Source organism: Meyerozyma guilliermondii, genomic scaffold, assembly GCF_000149425.1.
Source record: "Meyerozyma guilliermondii ATCC 6260 scaffold_3 genomic scaffold, whole genome shotgun sequence".
In the NCBI taxonomy this organism is placed as follows: Eukaryota; Fungi; Ascomycota; class Pichiomycetes; order Serinales; family Debaryomycetaceae; genus Meyerozyma; species Meyerozyma guilliermondii.
Window position 1 is genome coordinate 1183750 of NW_001809798.1, and position 25661 is coordinate 1209410.

The following is a 25661-nucleotide window of genomic DNA, read 5'->3' on the forward strand; positions in this document are numbered from 1 at the left end:
CGCCAGCCATGAAAATTGTGTCTGGATGCGGAATGACGTAATTTCAGTTTTATTGTACCGGTCTAGAACTGTCCACATCAACGTCTCATGGAGAAACGAGGGGGTCAGATTCATCACATTTTTTGCAATCCTTCATTCTAATTTTACTTTTCTTAACTAAAACTTTACATCCTCCAACTGTTTGCAACAGATAAGCCTTTGAGTTTTCGCCACGAGGCTGTGTTATATTGTGTTCCGCCCAGTTCCATATTTAGTTGGCGTGACATCGGTCCAAACTAACTGCAACAACATCACCTAAAAAAAGAAATCGAGTTAATTTGTTCCTGTTCGATTGCATCCTATAAAAATTTTGACGTGAGTCTCTTGCAGTCGTTATTTTAGCCTGTTTAAACTTTTGATGAGCTCATCGCCAGCTGTGTGCCCTTCGCCGGGTTATGGCTTTCCTCCCACTGGTGGCGATTATTTTAGTGCCAAGAAGTCGCCATCAAGACTCAAGTCCAGCATGATTCCAAAAGAACTCCCGGAAGACTTTTCTATGAATACTCAACCCGATTATTTTACCAGTGGTGTGCCTCAGAAAGATGACTATTTTGTAAACTTTCCTCCAAAAGATACCTCAAAAGCTCCCACTCCACCAGTTAATCCACACAAGCAATACAACTCGTTTGGGTCTACCCTATCGCATAACACTGACGGTCACTCGGCACACTCTTCTATGACTTTTGATGACATGAGTGATACCGGCTCCATTCACAAACCGCGATCTACAACTGAACCCAGATTTAGTTTCCATGGGTCACAACCACTGATGTCTCTGCATAAGTCTTCTTCGCCACCACCTCTAATGACGTTAAGCTCACTTCCCCATCAACTGGACGTTGCAAAAACTACTCCACCAGGCTTTACTAAGCACAACACCAGCCCTATGAGTTTGAGCTTTGGCTGTCCTCTGACCCATGTCCACCCCCATCATGCCATACCCATACCCAAAGATAGCAGACCGCTTATTGAACAGCTCCCTCATGTGTCATACCTCCCATCACCAAAATTATCCGATACAATCGAAAATTCCAATACCCTCATCGTGGATGTACGTCCATTTGCCGACTATATCAAGTCTCACATAAAGGGAGCCATAAACATATGCCTTCCGCTGACCCTTTTGAAAAGACAGAGCTATACCATATCAAGATGCGTCACTTCGATGCCTGCTTATGAAAAGTCGATTGTAAGCTCATTCGTCGATAACCACCAATCTCATGATGCAGTAATCTTGTACGATACCACTGGCTCATCGTCAAATTTGTACCATTTAGCTTGCAAGTTTGGTGACAAATCAATATTTAAATCACGCATCTACATCTTGGATGAAGCTTATGCTGTCTTCAAAGAAGTATACCCTGACAACATCGTATCTGGTACCGCAGATATATCGTCCAACAAACCTGGAAAAGAAGACCATCTTTCGAAATCCTTGAGTTCTTGCTCTTTGACCGAAGAAACGAAAACTCCCACCCTCCATTTCACTCCCATTTTATCCAACTTCAAACTTCCGGACACCCCGAGAAATACCTTCAAAATACGCCATAACGAAGAAGTGTTGTCCCCTCAACTAGATTCTAGGCAAACTATAACTTTGGAGAACTCATCTTTGTCTAATGAAGAGAGAGCAAAGCTACCAAACTGGATTTTGCAAACGGTAGACAATCCAATCACCATAGAGAGGGATTTCCAAACGTTGGAGAAGTTTGAAAAGAAGCGGCTCCTTCATGCACTTTCAGGTCAAAAGTTAAAGAGAGACTGTGCTAACGATAGTCATGATGCTTCATCGCCCACCTTTGTACCATCTATAACCTCAGGTATTGAATTAGGTCACAAGAATCGGTACAAGGATATTTTCGTATACGAGCATTCTCGTGTGCGCCTTCAAGAGCAGCAACAACAGGCTTGTGATTACATTAACGCCTCCTACATTGACCCTTCTGGACTTCAAGAGTTTTCTAAGGATCCACTGAAGTTACAGTGTAATTACATTGCGACCCAAGGACCATTGAACAGCACCATTGGTGATTTCTGGAAATGTGCTTTGGATAACCACTGCTCAATAATTGTGTCCTTGACGGGTGAAACTGAAAACGGTGTGGACAAGTGCTCACCATTTTGGAGAGCTGGAACGTACACTTCGAACTCGACTTCGATCGTCGTCTCACTTGAAGAGGATGCTCAAATTGATGAGAATTTGCTACTTCGTCGTTTCACCGTCTCAATGGGAAATAATAAACCACAATCTGTATTACAGATTCATTTGTTGTCTTGGCCAGACATGGGTTCAATATCCAAGTCTGAAGATATACTTACGGTTGTGTTCTTGAAACAGTTCTTGCTGGACAAGTTAAAATCGTCTGATGGTAGGGCAATGATCCATTGCTCTGCAGGATGCGGCAGAACTGGTACATTGTGTGCCATTGATACAATTTTGAGTTTGATGAAAACGAACGGAACCAACGAGTTTGAACGTGATCCCGTTTATGCTATCGTCAATTCATTCCGCAACCAAAGAATATCCATGGTTCAAAACTTGAGGCAATACAATTCTATCTACGACACCATTCTACTTTTTTTGAAGGACGAGGCAAATGGTACGAGACATTGGCGGCACTTGGAGGACAACTGTTTGGTCCAAAATTTTTTGAATACATAAATTAATGAATAATGATATCCGAAAATTACAAACCAAAGCTTAAACAGTTTTGGATTATCTGCGTAGAAGTGTTATCCACATTGAACTCACCAATCTACGTTGTTACATGGTATTTTTCTTACATTTCAGTCCAATTAATCGTAATATTCACTAGCTACCCCCACTCTAAGCGTTCGAAGAAATAGCTTGCTTCAAAGCACCTGGGTTGGCACCAATAACCTTGGTCACAACCGAACCTCCCTTGAGAAGGAGCACAGTAGGCATACTAGAAACTTCGTATTCTTGGGCCAACTCTCCAAATTCGTCGACATCGACCTTGATGAACTTTGCTTGCGAGTATTCAGCAGCAAACTTGTCCAACAAAGGAGCAATCATTTTACAGGGACCACACCATGTGGCAAAGAAGTCGACGACAACCAATCCGTCGTGTTTGAGGGCCTCAGCGAATTCTTCTTTCGATTGGATAGCAGCAACCATTTTCTATTTGATGATATTGAATAACGCGGACACGGGCTTTTATATAGTAGTCGCACGAAAAATCTAGATGACACAAAATTACAAATCCATACCGATTACAAATGTGGCTCACCGAAATAAATTATTAACTGTCACGCACTTTTCGGAATCTACTCGATGACAAAAAGAATATGCTACTAATCACACAGCCTGAGGGAACCTCAACAAGGACTCTTTCCCACGCGCTTCCACCTTCCACTATCTGTACCGCGGCTAATTCTGAAAGCCGACCATAAGACGGCTGCACACGGGGGGCTTATAATTCTATCTGATTTATAGGAATTGGTTCCAAATCATCGATACAGTCAACTGTCAAGCCACTGGATACCTTTTGTAGTAAACTTTTTTTAAACTGGTGGTACGGTGACTCGTCCGATATATTTCTCAATTCCGACTTCGCAGCCATTTGTAGAAAATTGATTGCTCTCTCTACCAATTCGGGCGACAGTGGATCTATGCTTGTTTCAAGGGGATCTCCATCGCACAACACGCCCAATGGTCCGGGTCCATGTATGATGTCAAAGTTGTCTTCTTGTAGCTGGAGAATTTTTTGAAGATTATCGTTGGTTTGTCCACTTGCCCAATGTTCGTTGTACGTCAACTTGTCTGCAAAAAATATTGTGAAGGGATTAGCTGCGAGATTTATTTTGATACTTTCGTCTTGTATGACCAATTGTACTCCAGGAATAACCTGGAGCCACTTACCAATCTTTCTGTAAGGCACATTGCTTGTTTCGTTAAACTGATTCATAAGATTATCAAAATCACGTATTTTCCAATCAAAGACTTGCATTTGGCCGTGGTTTCGGGGGACAAATCCATAAGTCATCATAAACGATTGAATTTTTTCAATTGGAGAATAGCTGATCAAGATCTCAATTACATGTTCTGTAGGAGACTTTTCCACTTTTGTATGGTCTAGTTTGAGAACAATATCTTCTGTACTTCTATCGACGTCGAAATAAGCATTTTTCTCGGCCAGATGGTTGGCATAGTCGAGATATGGAACTAGAGAAATATTCGTCACAAAGTCTCCCAGGTCTTCACTTAAGGAATGGGGAATCTCAAGGACTCTGGATTTAATGGCCTTGTATATTTGCCAGAACAAATCAAAAGAGAAATGCTGAGACCAAGGTTTCTTCTCAGAAATCTCCGAGTCAAGCCACTCAACGATTGTTTCATACTTCTTTCTTTGTGCTTCAAAAACACTTGCAAGAGATTGTATGAACCAATCGTCATCTTCTGTATTTCCTTGCGGTATATCGACTTTAGTATGTTCGAGCAAGTTGAGATATGGTCCTATCAGCGAAACGTAACCTGTAGATCCAGCTTTGAAAGCGGCCATAAATGCCCAAAAGTAGCACATTAGAACCTCCGTTTCTGTGGAAGGCTCTAAGCTCGTCAAAAACCCTACCACTATCTTCGAAAGTTGTGGATCTTCAACCTTGAGAGTGTTAAGGGTTTCCAAGAGCAGCTCATAGTCGAAAACTGCCCTTTTAGATATAGTTGCAATTACTATATCAGATTCTGGTTTCTCGCCATTATAGAATATACCGTTTCCTCCAAGCTCACTGGAATGAACCGCAATGCCAGGATGCAATTGTACCTTATCGGATAGCCAAGCGTCCATTTTTAAGAAGAAACTTGAGGTTGAATGCAACGAAATTCTCCGATATCGGATAACCTAAAACAGCTATCAATTGCGATAGAGTCAAGAGCCAATGATTATATTCCGTGGAAAAGTGAAGCAAAAGTATGCACTCAAATACCTTCAACTCTTGGAGCAGAAAGGGTCTCTGATGTACGCTAATCGTAACGCTGTTGCGACCGATTTGCAACGGTATATCTGGTGCATGGATGCGAGCTCCAAAAGAAAAAATTGCACCCTGTCGAAAACCGTAACCATGTCTTGGGACGATGATGACTTTGATGTGCCAGCCACCAAAACCGCTGGTGTCTCATGGGAAGATGAAGATAACGACGATCCTCTTTTAGAATCTTGGGATATAGACGAAGAAGAAGTTGCACGAAAGAAGAAGGAAGAAGAAGCGAAGAAGAAAGCTGAAAAGGAGGCATTAAAACAGAAGCAGCAAGAAGCCAAGAACAAGAAATTGTCTCAAAAGTCTGGCGAGAGAAAACTTCTCGACATTGACCTTATTGATGAGGAAACTAGACAAGAATTATTGAGAAAGGCACAAGTCACCTCTGATTTGAACAACGCCGCTGACCTCTTCGGGGGCCTTGGAGTGGCCAACGATGATGACTTCGATGTCAACGAGCATCCACGGGAGAGAGCGGCAAAGTTGGCTGCTGCGAAACAAGCGGCTAAGCCAGCAGCACCTAGACTTACCAGAGATAGCCCATTAGAGATGCATCCCTTGTTCCAACCTACAGACAAGGCCGAGTACGAGAAGCTTAGAAAGGCACTTGCCACGTCCCTCCAGCAGCTTGCGGAGGACTCGCCTCTCAATTACTCGTCTGCATTGGGTATAGATCTTATCAGAGATGCTGCCCAGCCTTTATCTCTTGAGAATGTCAGAAAGGTGATTTCAACTTTGAACGTCATTGTCAAGGATAAGGAAAGAGCAGAAAGGCAGGCACGGTTGAAGAAGGCCGGTGGTACAGCCACTGGTGGTGCAGGAAAGAAGAAGGCCAAACCTGCTGTGAAGACGAACGTCAGCGATATGTACAAGAAAGATGCCGGAGACGACTTTGATGACTTCGATGACGACGATTTTATGTAGGTAATAGAAGTTTAATATAATTATATACTCAACTGGGCTTGTAGTTCTTACACTTATCGGGAAGTGTACTCCATTTTTTGTCGAGATCGGGCTTTTCAAAAGGCCCAAAGTCACTGGCCTCCACAATCAAGGGAATCATTGCTCCTGTGGGCATACTCCATTTTCTGTGGTTTACAACCTTCAATAACGACTTGATGAAACCACTGTGAGTTGTCAATGAAATGACCTGGTTGTTGTCGTTGGTGAATACGTCATTGAGGAACAATTCAGCACGATAATCACGATGCTGACCAGTCTCTCTCTCTTTAGGCGACCACCATGGGTCTGGGTCACTGAAATCACTTGGAAGTTGTACAAACGGCCAGTTCTTTACAATGAACTCCTTGTCATGTCTCCTGCTCTCAGAGTCTATTCCATAGGTTTCACGAGCAACCTCCCTCACCAATGGCTTGTATTTATCGTTATGGTCAAATTTGGAAACATTGGTCCAAGTGAGCTCAAAAGTCTGCAACGTTCTTCTCAATGGCGAGGCATAGTACGATTGTGGGAGCGGAGTTCCTTTCTTAAGCTGTTCCTGCCATTGTCCACTCAATTTTTCAATTTGCTGTTCTCCATTGGGAGTGAGAGAAGCATCAAACCATTCGATTTCACCATTGCCATCCTGGATTTGCCAGTAGCACTCCCAGTCTTCCGCGGAGTACATATCAGGGGCAACGTTATGGTACCCTTCACCATGTCTTGCAGCAAAAATCAACTTGTATTTTTTGTCTTCTGATTTCTCGTTCAATGCTTCAATTTTGTCGGTTACATCACTCCACGAGATATTGGAATAAAGTCCAAAGTTATTTCCGTCTATGTCGAAGTTTTCCTCGGTATCTGGAGATGTCTGCTGGAAAAAGCCGTACACTACGTTATACTGCCTTGGAACATTGTCACTTTGCCTGGTCAAGAGACGCTGTTGAGGAAATGCATTGATAGCAGTCACGAAAGTAACCAACGATAAGATCCAACTGGTCTGAACCATACTGACTTCTAATTCAAATTAGCAGAAATGTCAAGTCTTAAGTATATCGATCAGAGCCAGTGGTGCGTAACCACCAGGGGAAAAACGTGCGCATATTGTCATGCACAACGATATAGTGAACATGATTTTAGTTCATCCCTTAAACGTTTTTGAAACTTGCAGCATAGAATTTGCGCTTTATACCCCTTTTTCTTTGCCCGTCGGCTAAATGTCATGGTCCCAAATTGGTGGTTTGAACCTCGGAATAGTAGGTGTATGGAGGTCGTCCTCTGCTAGGAATTGTAGCTTATGAGAAACGCATGTCCATACATGGAACATGTCCAATCTTATGCTCATGTGGATTCGAGCCTGATAATTGGGCAAATTGGTGTGAGCATAACATAGCCGACTTATACTTCTGTCCACATTGCAAACATCATAAGTGTGATACCTCCTGCAAACACAAGATCGAAACCAAGGTTTGTATTGGTTGTAATCGAGATTTCACTGGGACTCCGGAGCTGTATTGTAACAGAAATTGCTTTGTTTGTCCGTTGTGTTCGTCAAGAATCAAAGTATCTGCTTCAAATGTGACAAGCGAGGACAAACCCGCAAAATTGTTCAAGTTTGCTTGTGACAACTGCCCATACACATATGATACGGGAGTAGTCACTCGGCCACAACCCTTGCGTGCAATTTTGCGGGGCCAGCTGCAAGTTTCAATCACTTTTAGACAGTTCCAAAAGCATTGGGTCGAAGACCAGTATGATTATGGACAAAAGATGTCGCCTGCGAGCCTTTCAAATTTGAAATTGTCAAATATATCAATCCCTCAATCGGAGCTGATGAAGTCTATTCCCATTGATGAAGATGAAGACAAGCAAGCACTGAAAAGTATGGGTTCCAAAATGCAATTCGATACATCTCAACCAAAAACAACATCCAACCTACAACCATTAGCCCGGTTGCTCACTGCATCTTGTTCTGTATCATGTTCCGAATGCAATCATGCATTGCTATTACCCAAAGACTCGGGGCCTAGTCTCAAGTGGAAGGCAAGCGATTACTATCCATCAATCTCGGTGATTCAAGACAAGCTTGACTTGAAAGTTGGTTCTTCGAACACATTATACTTTAGCATTCAGAACCCGCTTTCTGAAGATATAAACGTCAGCATTTCATTTAACGAGCATATTCCCAAAACTTTCTTGAAGGAGGGAAGTATAGTCACAGCTATACCTGTCAAAAGTACCACGGTCACGGGATCCCCAAAAGGGACCAAAAACATACCCCGTCATGAAACTCGTTCATACTACCTAGATTCCATACCTCCTGAAACTGGTCCAGGATGGTGCATCCTTCCATTGATCGTCACAGTGGAAAAATACGAACTGGACAAAGTGCATCTTCAAATCCCGGTGCATTTTTCGATCACCACCAGTCGGCCACTGACTGTTAAGGTAGCTGGTGAATCTACCCAAATTTGGAAATATGGTGCTTGGTACCTATTAGATTACGGAGTCTTCAAGGTCGAGCAATCAGAAATCTAATACAAGAATACCAGCAATTTTGGACAAATGTCTAGAATCGAGTGTATCATTCTCCGTGTCAGTAGGTGGTCTTTGGGTATCAAAGTTATTTGTATCATCACCGTCGTAGATTGCTGTATCTTCCAATTCTTTCTCTGGATCCTCCTCGTCATCCATAGGCTTGTCTAAATTATCAATTCCATCTACCGTTGTCAAAGAATTTCCTTCTAAAAGCCGTTCTTCATTGGATCTCAAAATTGCTTCCTGAACGAATAAACGAATTTATTCTTGGCTCAACTTCATGGCTTTGGCGGTGATACGAGAATTCTCATCTTTGAATGCTACTTCATGGAATATTCGGGCTAGCACCGTTTCTGGAATATTGGGTTCAGACATTAGACGTGTTTTGCGATTAGAGCCAAATTGAATTGGCGGTGTGCAGGATTTGCGGTTGCAATTTTGGTGGATCAACTACTGTAGGGTTTTTAAATAGTGCAAGTGTTCATTTCTAATGTAGATCTATTTTGAATGTACCTCAGCAGCTACATCATTCGGATCAATCCTAAAGATTTTATCGGGGTTCATGATCCTGTTAGGATCAATCAGTAACTTTATACGACGCATCAAGTCAACTGGTGAATCGCCAATTTCTTCAAGAAGAAAGTCTCTCTTGCCTAACCCCACACCATGTTCTCCAGTGCACGTACCTTCGTAGCGAAGAGCACGGCGAATCATATTGTGGACCAAGTCTTCAACTAGCTGGTGCTGTTCATGTGAATAGACGATGAAACTGTGAGCGTTACCATCTCCAATATGGGCTACCAAAGTGTTCTCCAAGCCACTTTGGTTCAATTCTGCAACCGTCTCTTCAAGAAATTGAGGAAGGTGAGAGATAGGAACAGCTGCATCTGTAGTCCATAATTGAGCATCTTTATTTTCTTCCTTGCCTTGGTTAATGGTGGACCAAAGAGCGACCTTACGAGCAGACCAGAGTTCCGTTTTTTCGTCGTCATCAGTTGCAAATTGAAATTCTTGCGATCCGTTGGACTTTGTGATTTGAGAAACATGGTCAACGAGTGATTTCATTGAATCTTTGTTCGCAGCACCCATCTTCAAAAATAGAGTAGGATTCTCACTCCATTGACGAGACGTTTCACCAGATTTATTAATGCACTTCATCATGTTTGTGTCAAGCAACTCGATAGCATTCAAGTCAACTCCAGCTCTCACGATCTCTCCCACGGCGGTAGCAGCGTCTTTAATAGTTTTGAAAGGTACAACTGCAACTGATTCCACTGCCGGCTTGACATGGAGACGAAGTGTAGCCTCCGTAATCACTCCAAGGGTTCCTTCACTTCCAACGAATAAACTATTCAAATTGTAGCCAGCACTAGATTTGCGAGGCCGTTGTTTTGTCTTGACAATTGTTCCGTCTGGCAATACTACCGTAAGTGAAAGCACATTTTTGTAGCACTCACCATACCGAGAAGCATTTGTTCCAGAGGCATTGGTAGCACAAATTCCAGAAATAGTGGCACCGGGACCCGGGTCCAGTGAAAACAAAAGGTTATGTTCCGATAAGTAGTCTGCAAGTTCTTCCCATCCTACTCCAGCTTGCACAGTTATATCCAAATCCTCCTTGTTGAGTTTAACAATTTTGCCCATACGAGAAATGTCAATGGTGATCCCGCCTCGGGTTGCAATAAAGTGGCCCTCCAAGGACGACATACCACTGGTAGCTACAACAGGAACTCGAGACTCGTTGCAAATTTTGAGAACTTCTGACACTTCCTCCGTCAGTCCGGGGAATACAACGTACTTTGGTGATTGATCTTTATTCGAGGGATGAACAGTATTGTAGTATGTATCGGAATGAGACTCTCTTTGCTCACTCAGATTGTCAACAACCGGCTGAACACTGTCTGAAGCTTTCACCACTTTGCGAATTTTTTCCACGGCTTCTTCCAATTCAGGGTCAGATGCATACTTGGGAGGGTCCAACATATTCAATGGAAGAGTTGAAGGTGCAATTGAGTCGGTAGTTTTGTTTTTACGATTCAAATCTTGTTCATACAAATATGCTCCCAATATCGAACCACTAGTGAAAATTGCGGTTTTACCAAGTAATGTGTCCGTAAACCCTGAAGGACGTCCTTGGTTCCTCGCGGTGGAGTTGAACCGTACATGGCGTACGGCCTTTACAAAACGAAAAATTGCCCTCGAAAACATTAGAAAGAAAAAGTGGTTGCCATGATTTTATCCGGAGAACCCGATACGGCAACGGATCCGCGCGACTCCGAATTTGGTTACTTCATCTCGTATATTAATAGATCGTTGATATACATCACTCACTGCCCTGTCCGTCTCTGTTGCCTTGACCACCAAACATGTTTTGAAGCATTGGGTTGTTCATTATAGACGAAATGTCAGGCATGTTGCTGGGGTCAATTCCCATATTCTGGGCCATATTGCGAACAGCAGGATTGCTCATCAAACCTTGCAAAGCTTGTGGATTCGACATCATTTCCTGAGCAGCCTGCATCATTTGTGGGTTGCTCAACATATCGGAAAGCGATGGCATTCCTCCACCTTGACCACCGAACATACTGGAGAAATCAGGCATTCCACCAGCTCCAGCTCCAGCACCAGCTCCAGCACCAGCTCCACTAGCGCTACTCAGCTCTGCTTCTCTGCTTGCTACCGAATCATTGCCACCCATACTCTTTTCTAACTCTTCTTCAACCCGACGCTTGGCAGTCTCGTAGCCTTTCTTCATTGCTTCAGATTTGTTGTCGCCTTCTACGTCCAATCCCTTCTTGTAGGACTCCATAGCACCCTTGGCATCACCCAAAGCATACTTGGCCAAACCAAGACGGGAGTATGCCTTGGAGAACGTGGCATCCATAGCAATAGCTTTCTCGGCATCGGCTACAGCCTTATCGTGTTGAGATGCGGACGAGTATGCGGCAGCACGGTTAGAGTAGTATACCACATTCGAACCATCGAGGTTGATAGCCTCGGTATACTTGGCAATTGCTTCGTCAAAATTACGAGCAGACATGGCTCTATTGCCTTCAACCTTGGCGGCGTCGGCCTTGGTTTTGGTCTCAGCATCCACAACCGGAGCTGAAGAGGCCAGCTCCAGCTTCTCCTCGGTAGCAGCAACAGGCTTGCCATTCAAGATATCAAGCAAGGTCTTTCCTTGAAGTTTTTCTGATACAACCTTTGCATCATCATCCTTGTTAACCTCGAAGGCATCGGCAATACAATCAATGGCAACATCCATGGACTCTGAGTAGTCCTCACTGACTTGCTTAGAGGCCACGGCCTGCTTTAAGAAATGGATCACCGAAAGGGCGACGTCTTTGTTGTCGAGAGTCATAATAATTAGCGCAAGAAAGGTGCCGGTGTCTTCTATATGATCTGTCTCGATTTCGAGAACCTTCCTGTGATGCACCCACACACCCATAGTGAGAGAGGCGGCTTGTGAAATCTGGAAACCTGCGGCTGCGAAATTGCTGCAACCTATTATTGCAAAACGTGGAGTCCATTTCGATTGAGTCCCGTAGTGGCCACTCGTGTGAATTGCTTGATGGCAAACGGTATGAGTTTTGACCGAAACATGAGGTAGTGTGACATTTCAGCTGCAATGTCTTCGTGGCTGATTTTAATTTCATTGCTCAATAACCCCAATTTTTTCGTCTCTTCCGAATGTAACAATACTAATTTCTTGTAACGGGTCCTCTTATTTTCAATGATATTTCCAAACCAACTTGAATTTGAATGTTCGTCTGTCCCAAGCTCGTGTCGTTTATCTTCATACTTTCTAAGCTCCCCAGCTAACAGAAGCACTCGATCATGGCATTGTCTCCAGTCAGTAATTCTTCCCAATACTTTATTCACGTTTCTGATAATTTCAATGAGAGTGAGTTCAACCCATATAAAGTACTGAAACATTGTTCTGTAACCATAATCTGGAGTATGGTAATTTGTCTTGATCAGCGGAGTCATGTCGCAAAGCATCTTGGCCAGATACAAGGAATCCTCTCGAATTGTGTTCAAGTCACCCATCTTGATATTCATCACCGTCATGAGTTTGTTAAACTTGATCGTGGTGGACAAGGTACCTAGCAAATTCTCTTTCAGAAGTGAAAGAAATGTTTCTATCTCAGCCAATTGATGGGGCGTAACTTTGGACAGTGACTCTTGTTTGCCAATCACTTCTTTCATCTGATCCAAGGACAGGCTATTTCCCGATGAACTCAAACCTAGAGTTTCATGTGGCGCCGTGTCAAAATTTGGGTGCATTGAAAGACATACCAAAAATATGTTGAGGTTCTCGAGGAGCCTGTTCATTCGAAACTTGGCAAATATCGGTGCAACCGAACCATTAGCTGGGTAATTCAACCATACTTTCTCAACATCGGGAATAAGGCTATGTGGGTTTTTAAGCTTGAAAGAGTGATGCAGTTGCTTAATCAGGTCCAAACCTAGTATGATATTTTGGTTCCCATGAAAGTAGACGATCCAGTCTTTTTTGGTGGTATCGAATTTAGCATTGAAAGCGACTGTGGTGCACTTTAGTGGTATAAAGTGTTTAAAGTAATGCGAGTAGATGAAACTTGTAATTTCTTCCAGATTTCCTCGGTCATTGTCTCCTTGCTTTCTTGACGAAAAAGCAACATAGTCAAAAATGTTGAAAAAGTTCTTCTTATCCTCAAACATAAATTCGAGTCTTTTGTCCTGAAGCAAACTTATAAGGTTTTCAATGCGTCCATACTTTACATAGACTGTCAAAGGTGTTAAGCATTTTGAGTTTGTGCAATTGACATTGATATTCTTGTCAGCTTTCAACAACCCACTCTGGTCTATTCCTTTTAAAAGTATATGCAAAATGCTATTCCCATACTTGTCTGTATGCTTCTTAAAGTTGAAGTTCGGCAGCATTACAGCTGAGAATGCTGTCTTGATGAGGTCGTAATATGCATAGTGGTCATAGCATCGGCAAATGTTAAATAAAGGAGTATAAGAGTTGTGGTCTTTCAATTCCCAATTTACCAAATGTCCCACTTCGTTTATCAATTCGTAATCGTGAAAAAGGTAATGTCCCACAGATCTTCCGCTATAGTCTGTGGAATTAATGTATGCAATTTGTTCTTCTAATGTGCAAGATCCCAATATCTCTATAAGAATTTTTGTTATGATCTTGGTCTCCTCCATGAGTGACACCATTAGCAAATTTTGTGATGTTGTAGTGTTTCGATCAAAGAGAATATCTTCGATCGAAAACCAGTTGGGGTTTCGGCTTAAAAGTAGTAAAAACGTGTCGTAGTTTTTACTTCGAATGGCTAACATCAAAGCACTTTCGCCATTAATATTGCGAGCCTTTAAAAAATGATTGTGTGGAAGCTTGTCGCCATACAATTTGTCCGTCTCTTCCAACAAAGCTGTGATTTCATCAACCTTGTGAGACCGTATCAAGGACCAAAACTCAAAGTTCTTTTGAGATGATTCTTTCATGTCAGCATATTGAGGCTCGTCAGGATGTGAAAGATGGAAGAAAACAGCATCAAAGCTGCTGATAATGAAGCTCAAATATCCATCGTCGGATATAGTACCATACATGAAGTTTTTGATGTAATACAAATGTGCTTCAATGAAATCAATTTTCGAGTGAACAACAACCATGATCAATAATCCAATCAAAGTGTCGGCATCAATCATCAAGCTTGAATTGCTGTTCTCTGTTAAAATGCTGATAGTGTTTGATATAATTTTGAGCTTACTGGACAGCTCTATGATGGTAGCATCAGCCAATTTAGATAGCTCTATTATTGCATTGTAAACTCTTAGCAAAAGATCGTTTAAAAGCCATGGCTCATCCACTGGAATATCGAGTTGATTGAGCGACAAACAAGAAAGTTCGTCGTACTTTTCCGCGGTGAAGATTTTGGTAGCATCTGGATCCGCAAGCCCTGCGTTGGCACTGAACTGGAAGATCAACTGGGCCCACAACTTGTCATACAAATTAATTTCAACATATTCATGTACCAACTTGTTTAAGTCTAATTCGGGATACGATCTAAGGATTTGGTGAAGAAGGTTATTAGTTTGCTCGCCATCTGGGGAATCTGACTTGACGCTATTCAGGATGATTTGGTATGCCTCCTCGAGCATATTATCAAACTCCAGTTTGATGACACTCAATTTTTTGTGCGTATTGGTTCTTAGAACCCGAAATTGGTAGTTGTTGTGGTGAAACAATTGATAAAATGGGTCAGAGACTGACTTGGAGAGGAGTGGAAAATTTCGAAGTAATCGTTCAAAAGTAATGCTTTCAGTTGGAACTTGGTCGGGTCGTTTGATTTTGGCTTGCTGCGCTTTTGGGGAAGCTTCTAGAGCGGGTTCAGGATGATCAGATGAACCATATAGACTATTATCGATATAGATTAGCATGAACTTGCTGCCACTGGGAAAGTAATCACAGAACGAGTCAAAGTAGCCAATATCGGTAATTTTGGCTCGCAAGCTTCTCCTGAACCCCTTGCCTGTAAATATCATTCCATTTTTGACGAGAATTTGTTTTCCACAAATCGTGTTATAAATAGCCAGTTGCACCTTGGCGACTGGGGCAAGAAAAGCATGAGAGTTGCTACCAGTTTTCACTATATGGGACCTAATAAACTCCTCATTATGATAAGCAAGGTCATGGAGGGCAATTTTTGAACTCGATTTCAAACTTTCGGGATCATAACTGTTATGTAGAAGAGAAGACGGTGGCACAATGATAGTGAAGTCGGTATGCCGAGATGCAAGTTCGTGAATTATTTGCTTATAGGGAGCTCGTGAATGGTTTGGGTTGTTGAATATGCAATTGAGCAACGGATTGTAAAGTAATGGTAGGTTTGAAGGTCTACCATCCTTGGCCATAACTACCACTTTTACAAGATTGTGAGACTTGCACAGAGTAGGTCAGTAGTGCGCGCGATATCACTTGGGCTATTTCCTATTTAGAGTGGTCAATTGGATTCCTGGGTTGCTGCCCTCATCCCCACTGACCCGGTATATATAGCAGGCGGAGCGCTAGTAATTTTATAGTCAACGTTCTTTAGCTTCAGATTTGGGTCACCGTACCCTCCTCCACCTGGAGTCATAATGATGACATGATCACCTTTTTGCACCCGAACTGTACACTTGCCTCCTAACGAAATCTCCCTGTAGGTATCAGAGGTAGCCTCCTTGCGGTACCAGGTGTTCGTTCCCCGAAGTCCATCTTTTCCGCCCAAAATTCCGAAAGGTGCGAGTGCTCGTCTTTCCGTTAAACAGGAAACTTCAAGATCATCAAACGTAAACTCAATGTCTCTGATGACTCCATTTCCGCCATGGCGCACACCGCTGCCACCCAGACCGTGCCTGATTTGAAATCTATGCACAATAACCGGATACCTTTTTTCAAAAAGTTCAGTATCGGTGATTCTGGTATTCGTGGTATGGCATTGCACAGCACTCTGACCATCCCAAGTTGGCCCTGCTCCCGATCCACCACAGATGGTCTCGTAGTATCCAAACGAAATTCCCTTCTCTTTGTTGGAGACACCAAAAGTAAAATTATTGCAGGTTCCTTGAGATGCTGCAGCTGCTTCAAATGCCTTCAACATTACATCTACTATACGCTGGGTTGTTTCCACGTTTCCACCTACCACTGCTGCTTCAGACGAAGGAGACACCACCGAGCCTTCACGGGTCTTGAACTTGATAGGCCGTAAACATCCATTATTGAGAGGAATATCGCTGCTTATCAATGATCTCAACACATACAAAACAGCAGAATACAAGATAGCTTTGGGAGCATTCAAATTGCCGTACATCTCGTTGCCGGAGTTTGTAAAGTCAAACTCTGCAGTACCCTCTGAAGCGTTTATAACAATCTTGAGAGCAATTGGAGTTCCATCGTCAAGATAATCTATTGCTTCAAGATTCTTACCTTCAAACTTTTCATTGGCATACCGTAAAAGATTCTTGACAGCAACCTCTGCTGTTGACTGAATGGCACCCATGTACAAGTCGATAACTGAATATGAGAATGTATCGATCAAGTCCTTTAACAAGGTGATACCCTTATAGTTGGCAGAGACCTGAGCCTTAAGATCAGAAAGGTTATCGCTCAAAGCACGAGACCCGGAACCACCAGGATGCTTAGCAGGCTCGTCAACAAGCAACTTGGTGATTCCAGCCTCATCAAATTTCCCGTTCGAGCACAACTTGAAAGTCATGATTGCAGCACCTTCGTCAAAGATAGTTTTCGAATTTGGAGGCATTGAACCAGCAGAAATAGACCCTATATCTGCATGGTGACCTCGTGAAGCAGTCCAGAAAATAGGGTTCTTATCTTCATCCAAAACAGGAGTTATCACTGTAATATCAGGTAAATGTGATCCGCCTGCCAGAGGATGGTTGGTGACGAGAACGTCCCCATGATCGAGTTTCCCCTTCCACATTTCTAGTTGAGCCTTCACGGCAAACGACATGGCTCCTAGATGAATAGGAACATGGGGAGCGTTTGCTACCAAATCACCATTTTTGTCAAATATGGCACAAGAAAAATCTAGCCGTTCTTTAATATTGGTAGAAACTGGCAGTTTGTTGCAAAGTTCGACCCATCTGCTCTGCAATTGACATGAATCTATGGCCAAATACAGAGAGCTGAATTGGATCCACCACGTTGGCGGAGAGTTCTGGAGCACTGCCTTGCTCGATGGAGATGAGCACATGGCTTTTCAAAATAGTTGCAAATGAAAAGGGCTCAATGACAATCGTCTGAGTTTCATCGAGAATAATTGCTGGACCATGAACCAAGTTCCCTTTGACAAGATCTTTCAACTTGTAAATAGCCGTTTCTATCCATCCTTTGCTTTCAAAGTAGACAGATTTGTGGGACGCAGAAGAGTTAGTTTTCTGAGTTTCAATGCTCTTGACCTCTTCAAAGGGATTGCACGTCTCTTTGTCGCGACCCTTGACTACAAGAATAACCTGAACATCATCAACAAGTACCATTCTATCCAAGGTGAACCCAAACTCACTTTTGTGTCTCTGAACAAAAGAGTCAGCAGCATCGTAGTGCTCATTCTTGGGGATAAGCAAGTGGGTATCGGAACCAACATATCTCATATTCAACATGACTTGAACGCTGGTCTCAAATTCTACCAAATTTTGCAGCTCGTAGTCCTTATACGCATCGTTCACCAACCCTTCCACAGTCCTGTCAATCAAGGCATAATTATCTTCAGAAATAGGCACAAGTGAGCGGTGCTTGCTTCTCTATCAAGATATCGGCGAGCATGATTCCATGAGCAGATAATAACGAAGAATACTTGTGAATTGCAGCCGATCGGATCAGAAGATTCTTGGCTAGGGCCACTGAAAATTGACCTCCAGATCCACCAAAGCATGCCAAGTTGTGCTCTGAAGTTTTGTAGCCCTTTGCTTCTGTGATATTTCTGATCGGTCTGGCCATGGCTTCCACTGCAACCTTGAGAAAACCTTCTGCCACTTGTTCTGGAGTCATAGCTTCTGTGCTTTCCTTTTCCTTGTTAATGACGGCGGTAAGCTCCTTGAATTTTTCAGCAGTAGTTTTGGCATCGAGTGGCTCGTCATGATTTGGACCAAAAATGTTTGGAAAGTGTTCAGGAATCAATCTTCCCAAAAACAAATTCGCATCAGTTACCGTCAAGGGTCCTCCCTTACGATAGCAAGCCGGTCCAGGATCAGATCCAGCTGACTCAGGGCCAACGACAAACATCCCATTCTTCCAAAAAAGCATGGAACCTCCTCCAGCAGCAACCGTAGATATATCTAGTTGTGGAGTTTGTAAACTTACTTGGCTAACAACCGTCTCATAAATGTGCTCCAATGAGTCGCAGTACCGTGAAACGTCGGTAGAAGTTCCACCAGCATCAAATCCAATAGTAGCTGTTCTTGACTTGGTATCGTAGCATGTTTCACCGTACCCAACTACACCTCCAGCTGGTCCAGAAAGAATAGCCTTGAGACCGGTAAATCCTATACCATGGAGCAAGTCCACCATTACTTTGCATAAACAAAAGTTTGTTACCAAAAGACTCCAACCCACCTTCAAATCCAGCACCAAAGCCTTCCATGTACTCTTGAATTACTGGCGATAAGTAAGCATCGGCAACAGTCGAAGATGTTCTGTTCACCATACCTATCATGGGTTGAAGTTCATGGGACACCGAGACAGAAAACCCGATTTTTTTGCAGATTCTTGCAATCTGCTTTTCGTGGTCTGGAAAAGCGTAAGAATGCAAAAGGCAGAGTGCAATGGTCTTGATCTCACCTTTATCATGTAATTGCTGTAAATCTGCTTCAACCTTTTCATAATTGGGCCTTTTCACGACCCGGATAACGTCTCCAGTTGGACTACGTACGAGATTAGGTTCAGAATCCACATCAATTTTCAACTTGTCTCCTCCTCCTTCGGAAAAAGTTTCAATAGTTATACGCTCGTCAACTTCGAGCACCAGTTCATACAAGTGTCCAAGCTTTTTCTGCTGTGAGATCAAAAATATTAGGACGAGTTTGGTTGCCTATCGCAAGTACATCGTGGAATCCCTTGGTTGTTATCAAGCACACCTTTGCACCTTTACGTTCCAAGAGAGCATTAGTCGCAACTGTAGTTCCCATTCTAATACTCTCAATCAGCTCCAAAGAAAGCAATTCGTTCTTAGGGATTTTTCTTTGTTCTGTTCTTTTTCCAATACTCTACGGATGCCTTCAGTTGGAGCATCTTTGTAGTTTTTCGGATCAACAGAAAGGAGTTTGAATACATAGTCTTGGTGACCCGGAATCTTGGCAATAACATCACAGAAGGTTCCACCACGATCAATTGCAATCAGGATGCCTTTGGAAACCATATTGGATAGAAGGTCTTCACCGTTGGGTTTTTAAATTTAGTCGTTGTTGTCTCTTATTGCACGGCACTGACTTCGATTTATGATAGCCTGTATATTAGCGCGGAGAGAAGATAAGTCGCGGGAATGGCTGCAAATCGCCATAGTGCTATGAAGCACGAAGGATTATTACGTTAAGCCATGTTACATATGGCGCTTGATAAGTATCTATTGGCTACAAGCAGTTCAAAAAGTTTTCATGGAGTACCCATTAACCTCGTACCTGGGTTTGATATTTCCAAAAACTCTTTCATCTTGCTCTTTCGAAGGTTCAGCTGAAAGGTAATCTCTAACAGATCACAATTGAGCGCTAGTTTCAAAAGACATGTCCTTCTCTGTCTTTCTTCTCATTATTTCTCGGAGGTAACCTCATTTCTTTGTAATCATTCGTCCATATGATCGTTGCTACATGGAGTCTAGACTAGAACCTCTGCAAATGTTCAGTCTCTTTAAATATCAACCAAGCGGTTCCTCGTCAGTCTTGTACAACCAAATTGCCCAATTTGTCATAAATTTCTTCCACTTCGCTGTCGTCAAATTCTTCTTCAACTTTTTTGGTGACAAAGTTTCCGAGCGCATCAACCTCCACTTCTTCAGATTTCTTCTCTGACTCGACTTCATCTTCGGATTCTCTCTCTGAATCATCATCTTCTTCTTCATCGCTGCCGTGTCTATTAACATTACCCATCATCCACAAGTCTTCATTTTTCGCCTGTTCTTTTCGATTCTTGGCCTCGTCTTGTATTCGTTGCAACCATTCCTCCTGTGCTTTATTGACCGAGTCAGAATCTGAACATTGCATGTATATCTCCAAGAGCTCCTTGTTGATTTTCAAAAATGTCAATCCCCAACTAAAGTTTTCGAGAAGCACTTCGGCCCAGTCCCAGTGTCCAACTATGGCAAAACAGGCAGCCAATGCTTCAACACAATTGAGTCGCCAAGGTCGACCATAATTCACTGGGTTTGCTGCAACAAGGTACGGGAGCAATCTCTCGTGCTTTCCTCCAATTTTGTTGAAGGGTACTTCGTCCAATCGTGCCCATGAACATTCTACTACCGAACTTCCAAACTCCTCTACAATCTCTCTGTCATCAGGACATACTACTCCCTTTCCATTTGGAGACACTACCACACCACTAAACTTCTGACCAATGCGTAAGTTCTTTATGAGACCCAAACGCTCCAATTTTTTCCCCGAACACCGTTTTGGATCACAATGATCAAAATCCCACATTGCTAGTTTAACTGGAAGTCGATCATTTTCAACATTTGTGGTTCGGGATTCTTGCCTACCTTTCCTCAAGTGATGCTGTTTCGATTTATGGCCATTAGAAGTCTGGCGTGACTTGCTTTCGCTGACTTTGTTTTTTCCCTTCATCAAAGAAAGGTGTTGAAATTGCGATGGCCATCGAGGGAGTGCACACGTGACCTACAGGTAGATAAAGGCAAGTACCATAAATTAGCCTAGTATTATACACGTTATGAAATGCAGCAAGCACATTAGAAATCCTCATCGAATGCAAAAGCGTCAGCGACGGGAGCATTGGCGTCGGCGTTGCTCTTGGCCATAACACCAGCCTTTTGGTAGTCACTGACTCTCTTCTCGAAAAAGTTGGTCTTACCGGCCAACGAAATGTTCTCCATAAAGTCGAATGGGTTGGCAACGTTGTAAATCTTTTTGTTACCTAAAGCCACGAGCAATCTGTCGGCAACAAACTCGACGTATTGGCACATCAACTTACAGTTCATTCCCAACAAACTGATAGGAAGAGCATCGGTGAAGAATTCCTTCTCAATGTCAACGGCTTCGGTGATGATCTTTTCGACGATCTCAGGGTCTGGTCTGTTCTGCAAGTGGGAGAACAACAAGCAAGCAAAGTCGGTGTGCAATCCCTCGTCACGGCAGATCAATTCATTCGAGAATGACAAACCTGGCATCAATCCTCTCTTCTTCAACCAGAAAATAGAAGCAAAGGATCCACTGAAGAAGATACCTTCAACAGCAGCAAAAGCCACCAATCTCTCACCAAAGAGAGCATCATCGTCATTGATCCATCTCAAAGCCCAGTCGGCCTTCTTCTTAATACATGGAATGTTCTCAATGGCATTGAACAAAAAGTCCGCCTCCTTGGGGTCTTTGATGTAGGTATCGATCAAGAGAGAGTAGGTTTCGGAGTGAATGTTCTCCATCATGATTTGGAAACCGTAGAAACACTTGGCCTCGGGGATTTGTACTTCAGCGGAAAAGTTCTCCACCAAGTTTTCATTGACGATACCGTCAGAAGCAGCGAAAAACGCCAAGATTCTTGAGATAAAGTATCTCTCGTTGTCATTCAATCTGTTGTTCCAGTCGTGCATGTCCTTGCCCAAGTCAATCTCCTCTGCGGTCCAGAACGAAGCCTCAGCCTTCTTGTACATTTTCCAGATCTCATGGTACTTGATGGGGAACATCACGAAACGACGAGTGTTTTCCATCAACAAGGGTTCTTCTTTCTCCATCTCCTTCAACTGGTGACGATGAGCCTTGTGCTTGCTCAAAAACTTTTCGTGTTCAGCATCAGTTGGCACCGCCGACTTATCTTCGGGTCCTGGAGTCAAAATGTTAGCCTTGTGGATTGTGTGGTCGTTCTGGGCCACGTCCTTGGCCTCAGCTTCACCTGCAAGCTTGTCGCTCAACGACTTTCCTTGCATAGTAGACATGTCTAAGTTGTTAATTTTTCCTGTTAATCCTTTTGTGGGAGTCTCCTGTACCGACATTTGAAGATAAAAGTTGAATGATAATTTATTCAGGGAGCACCGGTGTATTTATATTACTTCGCTCCGAATCGGATATGTAACGAACAAAACAAATACTCAATTGCTTTCGTTCCTCGATGAGCGTGCCTGCACCGACGCGCGCCACGGTGGGTCAGGCAACGCGCCGCGTGTCCCGATGAGAAGGAGATAACCCAGCAAGTTTTGGGGTGGTCAATTTGATTAGAAAAATTCCATGGTGTCTCTATAGGCTCAGATTAGTACTCTGCAGCTTTTTCGGCTTCATCACCTCATCAATTGAGGTGGAAACTTGTGATACAAACGTGTCTTTGTCACGTGTGTTTGTTTACAAGATACCCAACGCGTATAATTACTAAGACGTGTCTCCTAAAAACACACGTCCAAGTTGCGCGCCGTGGGGCAACACGTCCTACATGCGGAAAGATATCCTGACGCATCATGCACTGGACTCGTTCCGAATTCGGCACTCGGGTGCTACAATCGGTAATTTAACAATAATACACTGGGATGTCTACTTTTGCAACTGCTCCTATTCTACTTTCCATTGGTAGCCACCAAGTTCTGGTATGGGTGCGACTCGTCAATTGGAGTAGGCATGTCAGCAATTGGTTCCAAGCCTTGTGGTGAACTGAACGATGACAAGTCAATAGGGTCTCCTAAAGATCCATTTTGGTTTGGTCTAAAATGTGCCGCCAAGTTTTGCTCGCTGGGGGTAGGACTAGCAATATTTTCGCTGAAATTGTCAAACGCAAAATCCCCATCTCTGTTAAGTGGTTGAATAGGACTGACCGGCACTGAGCCATAGTCAGGCATGCTAATACGAGGCGATTCGATGGATATTTCATTGGCATCGAGTTCCAAACTGTTGTAGAGCTTGATAATGTTGCCGGATCCTTTAAAGTTACCCTTGCTGTAGTTTTGAGAAATTTTCTCTTTGAACACTTGTCTCCATTGAAACTGGTCCCAATCCTCGGCTTTTGCCTTGTGAAGGTTCTTTTTCACTGTATCTATAGCATCGTTCATGGATAAGTATTCGTAGTGAGGTAAAGATGGGAGTCCAAAAAGCAAGGATTTGGAATCCTTTTTGTCTGGGATCAAATGTTCTGGACGTCCATAGAGCTTGAATGCATCGATCATATCCAAAAAGTTCCGCAACATGGTTTCAACGGCACTGACTCCTGGGTGAGGAACAGGCATCAAGTACATGTAATCTGTTACAACGTAGTCGTTGATGTTTTTCTTAATGAACTTGGTGGTGTTGCTGCTAGTACTTGACGACCGAGAACGGGTGCCGTTCGTGTCTAATGGTTGTGGTGAAGGGGCGTTCATGAAAAATGACGTAGTGGAGCTGGAAGATACCTGTCTCAGATGATTACCATTGGCAGGTGGAGCCATCGACGACAATGAACCGGAAGAATCTGATCTTGCAAAGACGGTATGCGTGAAAGATGGCTTTGGAGGAGGCTGTGCCGTCGCCAATGAACCATCGTTATGCACGAACAAGTATTCGTAGTTCTTGTTGACGTATATCTCACCGCTCACCTTCATGATGGAGTTGAAGTCGATCATATTTGCCTGTTCCGGGTACATATTGAAAACACTGTTTACCACAGGAACGTACAAAATGAGATTCTTTTTCGATACCTTTTCGCTGGAGTAAATCTCGATACGGCCATATTTCTTGGAGTCAGAAGGGATGATTGCCAAGTATACTTTCATCCATTTTGAAGAAATTTGGGGTAATCTAAGATTGCACCATTCAAACTTGGAAAACCGTTTTTTATGCGACAAAAGAATATGAATATCGGAAAACTTGCTTGCTTTCATCGATAGTATCACAGCAGTGAATGCCTCGTTCAAGGAGATGGTTTCGAAATTGGAAATCTCGATGGCAGCCACCCACCTACTGTAGTCTGCTTCTGAGAGGAATCGGAGCACAGTTGAGCTATCATAATCATGCGAGATTGCCAACTGATATGGACTGGAGTCGAAGCCTGTATGGTTTAATTTGACGGTTGAATCGGCCAAGTTTATATACTTTGGCTTGAACTCATCGTTATCGTATTCGTCGCCTTCTGCAGTTGTCTGAGACGCAAACCAAATTGCCAACTCATTGCCGGTCAACTTGGCATCAGCCTCTATCCATTCTCTTGTTCCTTGCGCACTCACCGTCGGTACGAGTACGGTACCGATGGCGTACGTACGTAATTTGTGGGCATTGATCAAATTGACGATGGGTGCTAATTCAGGCGCAAGATTCTCGTTGTTGACCCGGTTTTGAGCAAGAAGTGATGTTCCGTTTATCGATGACGTGATGGACAGCGTGCGGGGTGATAATGCGTCCGTGTTGGGGTTGTCATAGGAGGAAAACGAGTTGGAATACACTCGCAGTTGGCGGACGAGTGAAGCAGGGCTCGATCTGACTCTCTCACTCAAAGTACGACGCTGAGGCAGTGATAGAGCTGGAGGCGATGCTGTGTCGATGCGAGGAGGCCTGAGAGGCGAAAGCTTTGGTGGGGAGTTCGTCATGCTATTTCTGGACTGTGGTGCGGAATCCGATCCGAGCGATGCCGGAGTTGCAATCGTAGGTAAAGGTTTGTTTCTATCACCCTTCAGGGGAACCGGAGGAGGAGACAAAGCAAATCCCGGAGTGGCTTTGTCTTTCTTTTTGAATAGTGAAAAAGGCATGTTTTAAAATCAAACCGATGGGATTTTTAAAAAGGCCAACAGTGCCAAGCGACCAAGAAAATTGCCAAGGAAGGGTCAGAATAGAAACCAGAGTATAGTGATGTACCGGAAACTATATATCTATAATGGAAGACCCAGGTCACTTCTTTGGTGTTAAAAAGAAATCACCGATATAGTAGTGGCAACAGCAATTGGGAAAAGAATAAGGAGACACTAAATATGCGACCGGAAATCCTGACAGGAGAGACTGCATAAAGCCCCTGCACAAAGGACAGTAACGGTTGCTACGGGTTAGAAGGCTGAGTCGTGAAGTAAATGAGGCTGATATGCAAGATGTAAGGTACGGTAGCGGTGCTTCTAAACTGGCGAAAAAAAACCTGTTTTGAGGCTATGTGGATGATGACCACGGTGCCGCGGACGAGATAAACGTGAGTGAAAATTCGCGCATTAGAAAACGGGCACATTTGCGAGCATTTTTGTGAGGGCACTGCGACCAAACGGCGCGAGACGAGCCTTACCTAATTGCGATAACGGTGCGAATCACCACGGTAATTGCAGCGAAGAATTATTCATAACTAGATGGTCGCTCATAACAGCACACGGACACCATAATTATTTTCCATCATATAATCGGCCTTCTATAAGCCTCCACCGAAGCCGAAGCCCTCCACCAAAACGGCATCTTCATCACCATTTTCGAATCAATCTCGGGCCGAAACCTTAAATTTTAACTACTTC

At 43.3% G+C, this 25661-nt stretch overlaps 16 protein-coding genes across 16 annotated transcripts; 4 read left to right on the forward strand and 12 right to left on the reverse strand. All coding sequences in view use genetic code 12, as the record gives it.

The window, feature by feature from the left end:
- Positions 1–397: 397 nt before the first annotated feature.
- Positions 398–2701, forward strand: PTP3 (tyrosine protein phosphatase; the record flags this gene model as incomplete). The annotated part of the gene is made up of 1 exon (XM_001485188.1): positions 398–2701. The coding sequence occupies one exon, from the start codon at positions 398–400 to the stop codon at positions 2699–2701; it is 2304 nt and encodes a 767-aa protein (XP_001485238.2).
- Positions 2702–2866: 165 nt separating this feature from the next.
- TRX1 (thioredoxin) lies at positions 2867–3178 on the reverse strand (the record flags this gene model as incomplete). The annotated part of the gene is made up of 1 exon (XM_001485189.1): positions 2867–3178. One exon carries the CDS (start codon positions 3176–3178, stop codon positions 2867–2869), a length of 312 nt encoding a protein of 103 aa, XP_001485239.1.
- Positions 3179–3473: 295 nt separating this feature from the next.
- Positions 3474–4847, reverse strand: CTM1 (cytochrome c lysine N-methyltransferase; the record flags this gene model as incomplete). Its single annotated transcript, XM_001485190.1, has 1 exon — positions 3474–4847. The coding sequence occupies one exon, from the start codon at positions 4845–4847 to the stop codon at positions 3474–3476; it is 1374 nt and encodes a 457-aa protein (XP_001485240.2).
- Positions 4848–4938: 91 nt separating this feature from the next.
- HCR1 (translation initiation factor eIF3 subunit j) lies at positions 4939–5961 on the forward strand (the record flags this gene model as incomplete). Its single annotated transcript, XM_001485191.1, has 1 exon — positions 4939–5961. The coding sequence occupies one exon, from the start codon at positions 4939–4941 to the stop codon at positions 5959–5961; it is 1023 nt and encodes a 340-aa protein (XP_001485241.2).
- A 28-nt stretch (positions 5962–5989) lies between these two features.
- PGUG_02971 (phosphoglycerate mutase family protein) lies at positions 5990–6985 on the reverse strand (the record flags this gene model as incomplete). Its single annotated transcript, XM_001485192.1, has 1 exon — positions 5990–6985. The coding sequence occupies one exon, from the start codon at positions 6983–6985 to the stop codon at positions 5990–5992; it is 996 nt and encodes a 331-aa protein (XP_001485242.1).
- A 299-nt stretch (positions 6986–7284) lies between these two features.
- Positions 7285–8514, forward strand: PGUG_02972 (uncharacterized protein; the record flags this gene model as incomplete). Its single annotated transcript, XM_001485193.1, has 1 exon — positions 7285–8514. One exon carries the CDS (start codon positions 7285–7287, stop codon positions 8512–8514), a length of 1230 nt encoding a protein of 409 aa, XP_001485243.2.
- A 498-nt stretch (positions 8515–9012) lies between these two features.
- Positions 9013–10722, reverse strand: DLD1 (Dld1p; the record flags this gene model as incomplete). Its single annotated transcript, XM_001485194.1, has 1 exon — positions 9013–10722. The coding sequence occupies one exon, from the start codon at positions 10720–10722 to the stop codon at positions 9013–9015; it is 1710 nt and encodes a 569-aa protein (XP_001485244.2).
- Positions 10723–10837: 115 nt separating this feature from the next.
- On the reverse strand, positions 10838–11962 carry SGT2 (Sgt2p; the record flags this gene model as incomplete). Its single annotated transcript, XM_001485195.1, has 1 exon — positions 10838–11962. The coding sequence occupies one exon, from the start codon at positions 11960–11962 to the stop codon at positions 10838–10840; it is 1125 nt and encodes a 374-aa protein (XP_001485245.2).
- A 59-nt stretch (positions 11963–12021) lies between these two features.
- On the reverse strand, positions 12022–15423 carry PGUG_02975 (uncharacterized protein; the record flags this gene model as incomplete). The annotated part of the gene is made up of 1 exon (XM_001485196.1): positions 12022–15423. One exon carries the CDS (start codon positions 15421–15423, stop codon positions 12022–12024), a length of 3402 nt encoding a protein of 1133 aa, XP_001485246.2.
- An 89-nt stretch (positions 15424–15512) lies between these two features.
- PGUG_02976 (uncharacterized protein) lies at positions 15513–17264 on the reverse strand (the record flags this gene model as incomplete). The annotated part of the gene is made up of 1 exon (XM_001485197.1): positions 15513–17264. One exon carries the CDS (start codon positions 17262–17264, stop codon positions 15513–15515), a length of 1752 nt encoding a protein of 583 aa, XP_001485247.2.
- Positions 17110–17670, reverse strand: PGUG_02977 (uncharacterized protein; the record flags this gene model as incomplete). Its single annotated transcript, XM_001485199.1, has 1 exon — positions 17110–17670. One exon carries the CDS (start codon positions 17668–17670, stop codon positions 17110–17112), a length of 561 nt encoding a protein of 186 aa, XP_001485249.1.
- PGUG_02978 (uncharacterized protein) lies at positions 17341–17796 on the forward strand (the record flags this gene model as incomplete). Its single annotated transcript, XM_001485198.1, has 1 exon — positions 17341–17796. The coding sequence occupies one exon, from the start codon at positions 17341–17343 to the stop codon at positions 17794–17796; it is 456 nt and encodes a 151-aa protein (XP_001485248.2).
- PGUG_02979 (uncharacterized protein) lies at positions 17777–18577 on the reverse strand (the record flags this gene model as incomplete). The annotated part of the gene is made up of 1 exon (XM_001485200.1): positions 17777–18577. One exon carries the CDS (start codon positions 18575–18577, stop codon positions 17777–17779), a length of 801 nt encoding a protein of 266 aa, XP_001485250.2.
- A 1358-nt stretch (positions 18578–19935) lies between these two features.
- On the reverse strand, positions 19936–20838 carry PGUG_02980 (ribosome biogenesis protein TSR3; the record flags this gene model as incomplete). The annotated part of the gene is made up of 1 exon (XM_001485201.1): positions 19936–20838. The coding sequence occupies one exon, from the start codon at positions 20836–20838 to the stop codon at positions 19936–19938; it is 903 nt and encodes a 300-aa protein (XP_001485251.1).
- A 122-nt stretch (positions 20839–20960) lies between these two features.
- On the reverse strand, positions 20961–22217 carry RNR21 (ribonucleotide-diphosphate reductase subunit; the record flags this gene model as incomplete). The annotated part of the gene is made up of 1 exon (XM_001485202.1): positions 20961–22217. The coding sequence occupies one exon, from the start codon at positions 22215–22217 to the stop codon at positions 20961–20963; it is 1257 nt and encodes a 418-aa protein (XP_001485252.1).
- Positions 22218–22769: 552 nt separating this feature from the next.
- Positions 22770–24923, reverse strand: PGUG_02982 (uncharacterized protein; the record flags this gene model as incomplete). Its single annotated transcript, XM_001485203.1, has 1 exon — positions 22770–24923. One exon carries the CDS (start codon positions 24921–24923, stop codon positions 22770–22772), a length of 2154 nt encoding a protein of 717 aa, XP_001485253.2.
- Between the last annotated feature and the right edge of the window lie 738 nt (positions 24924–25661).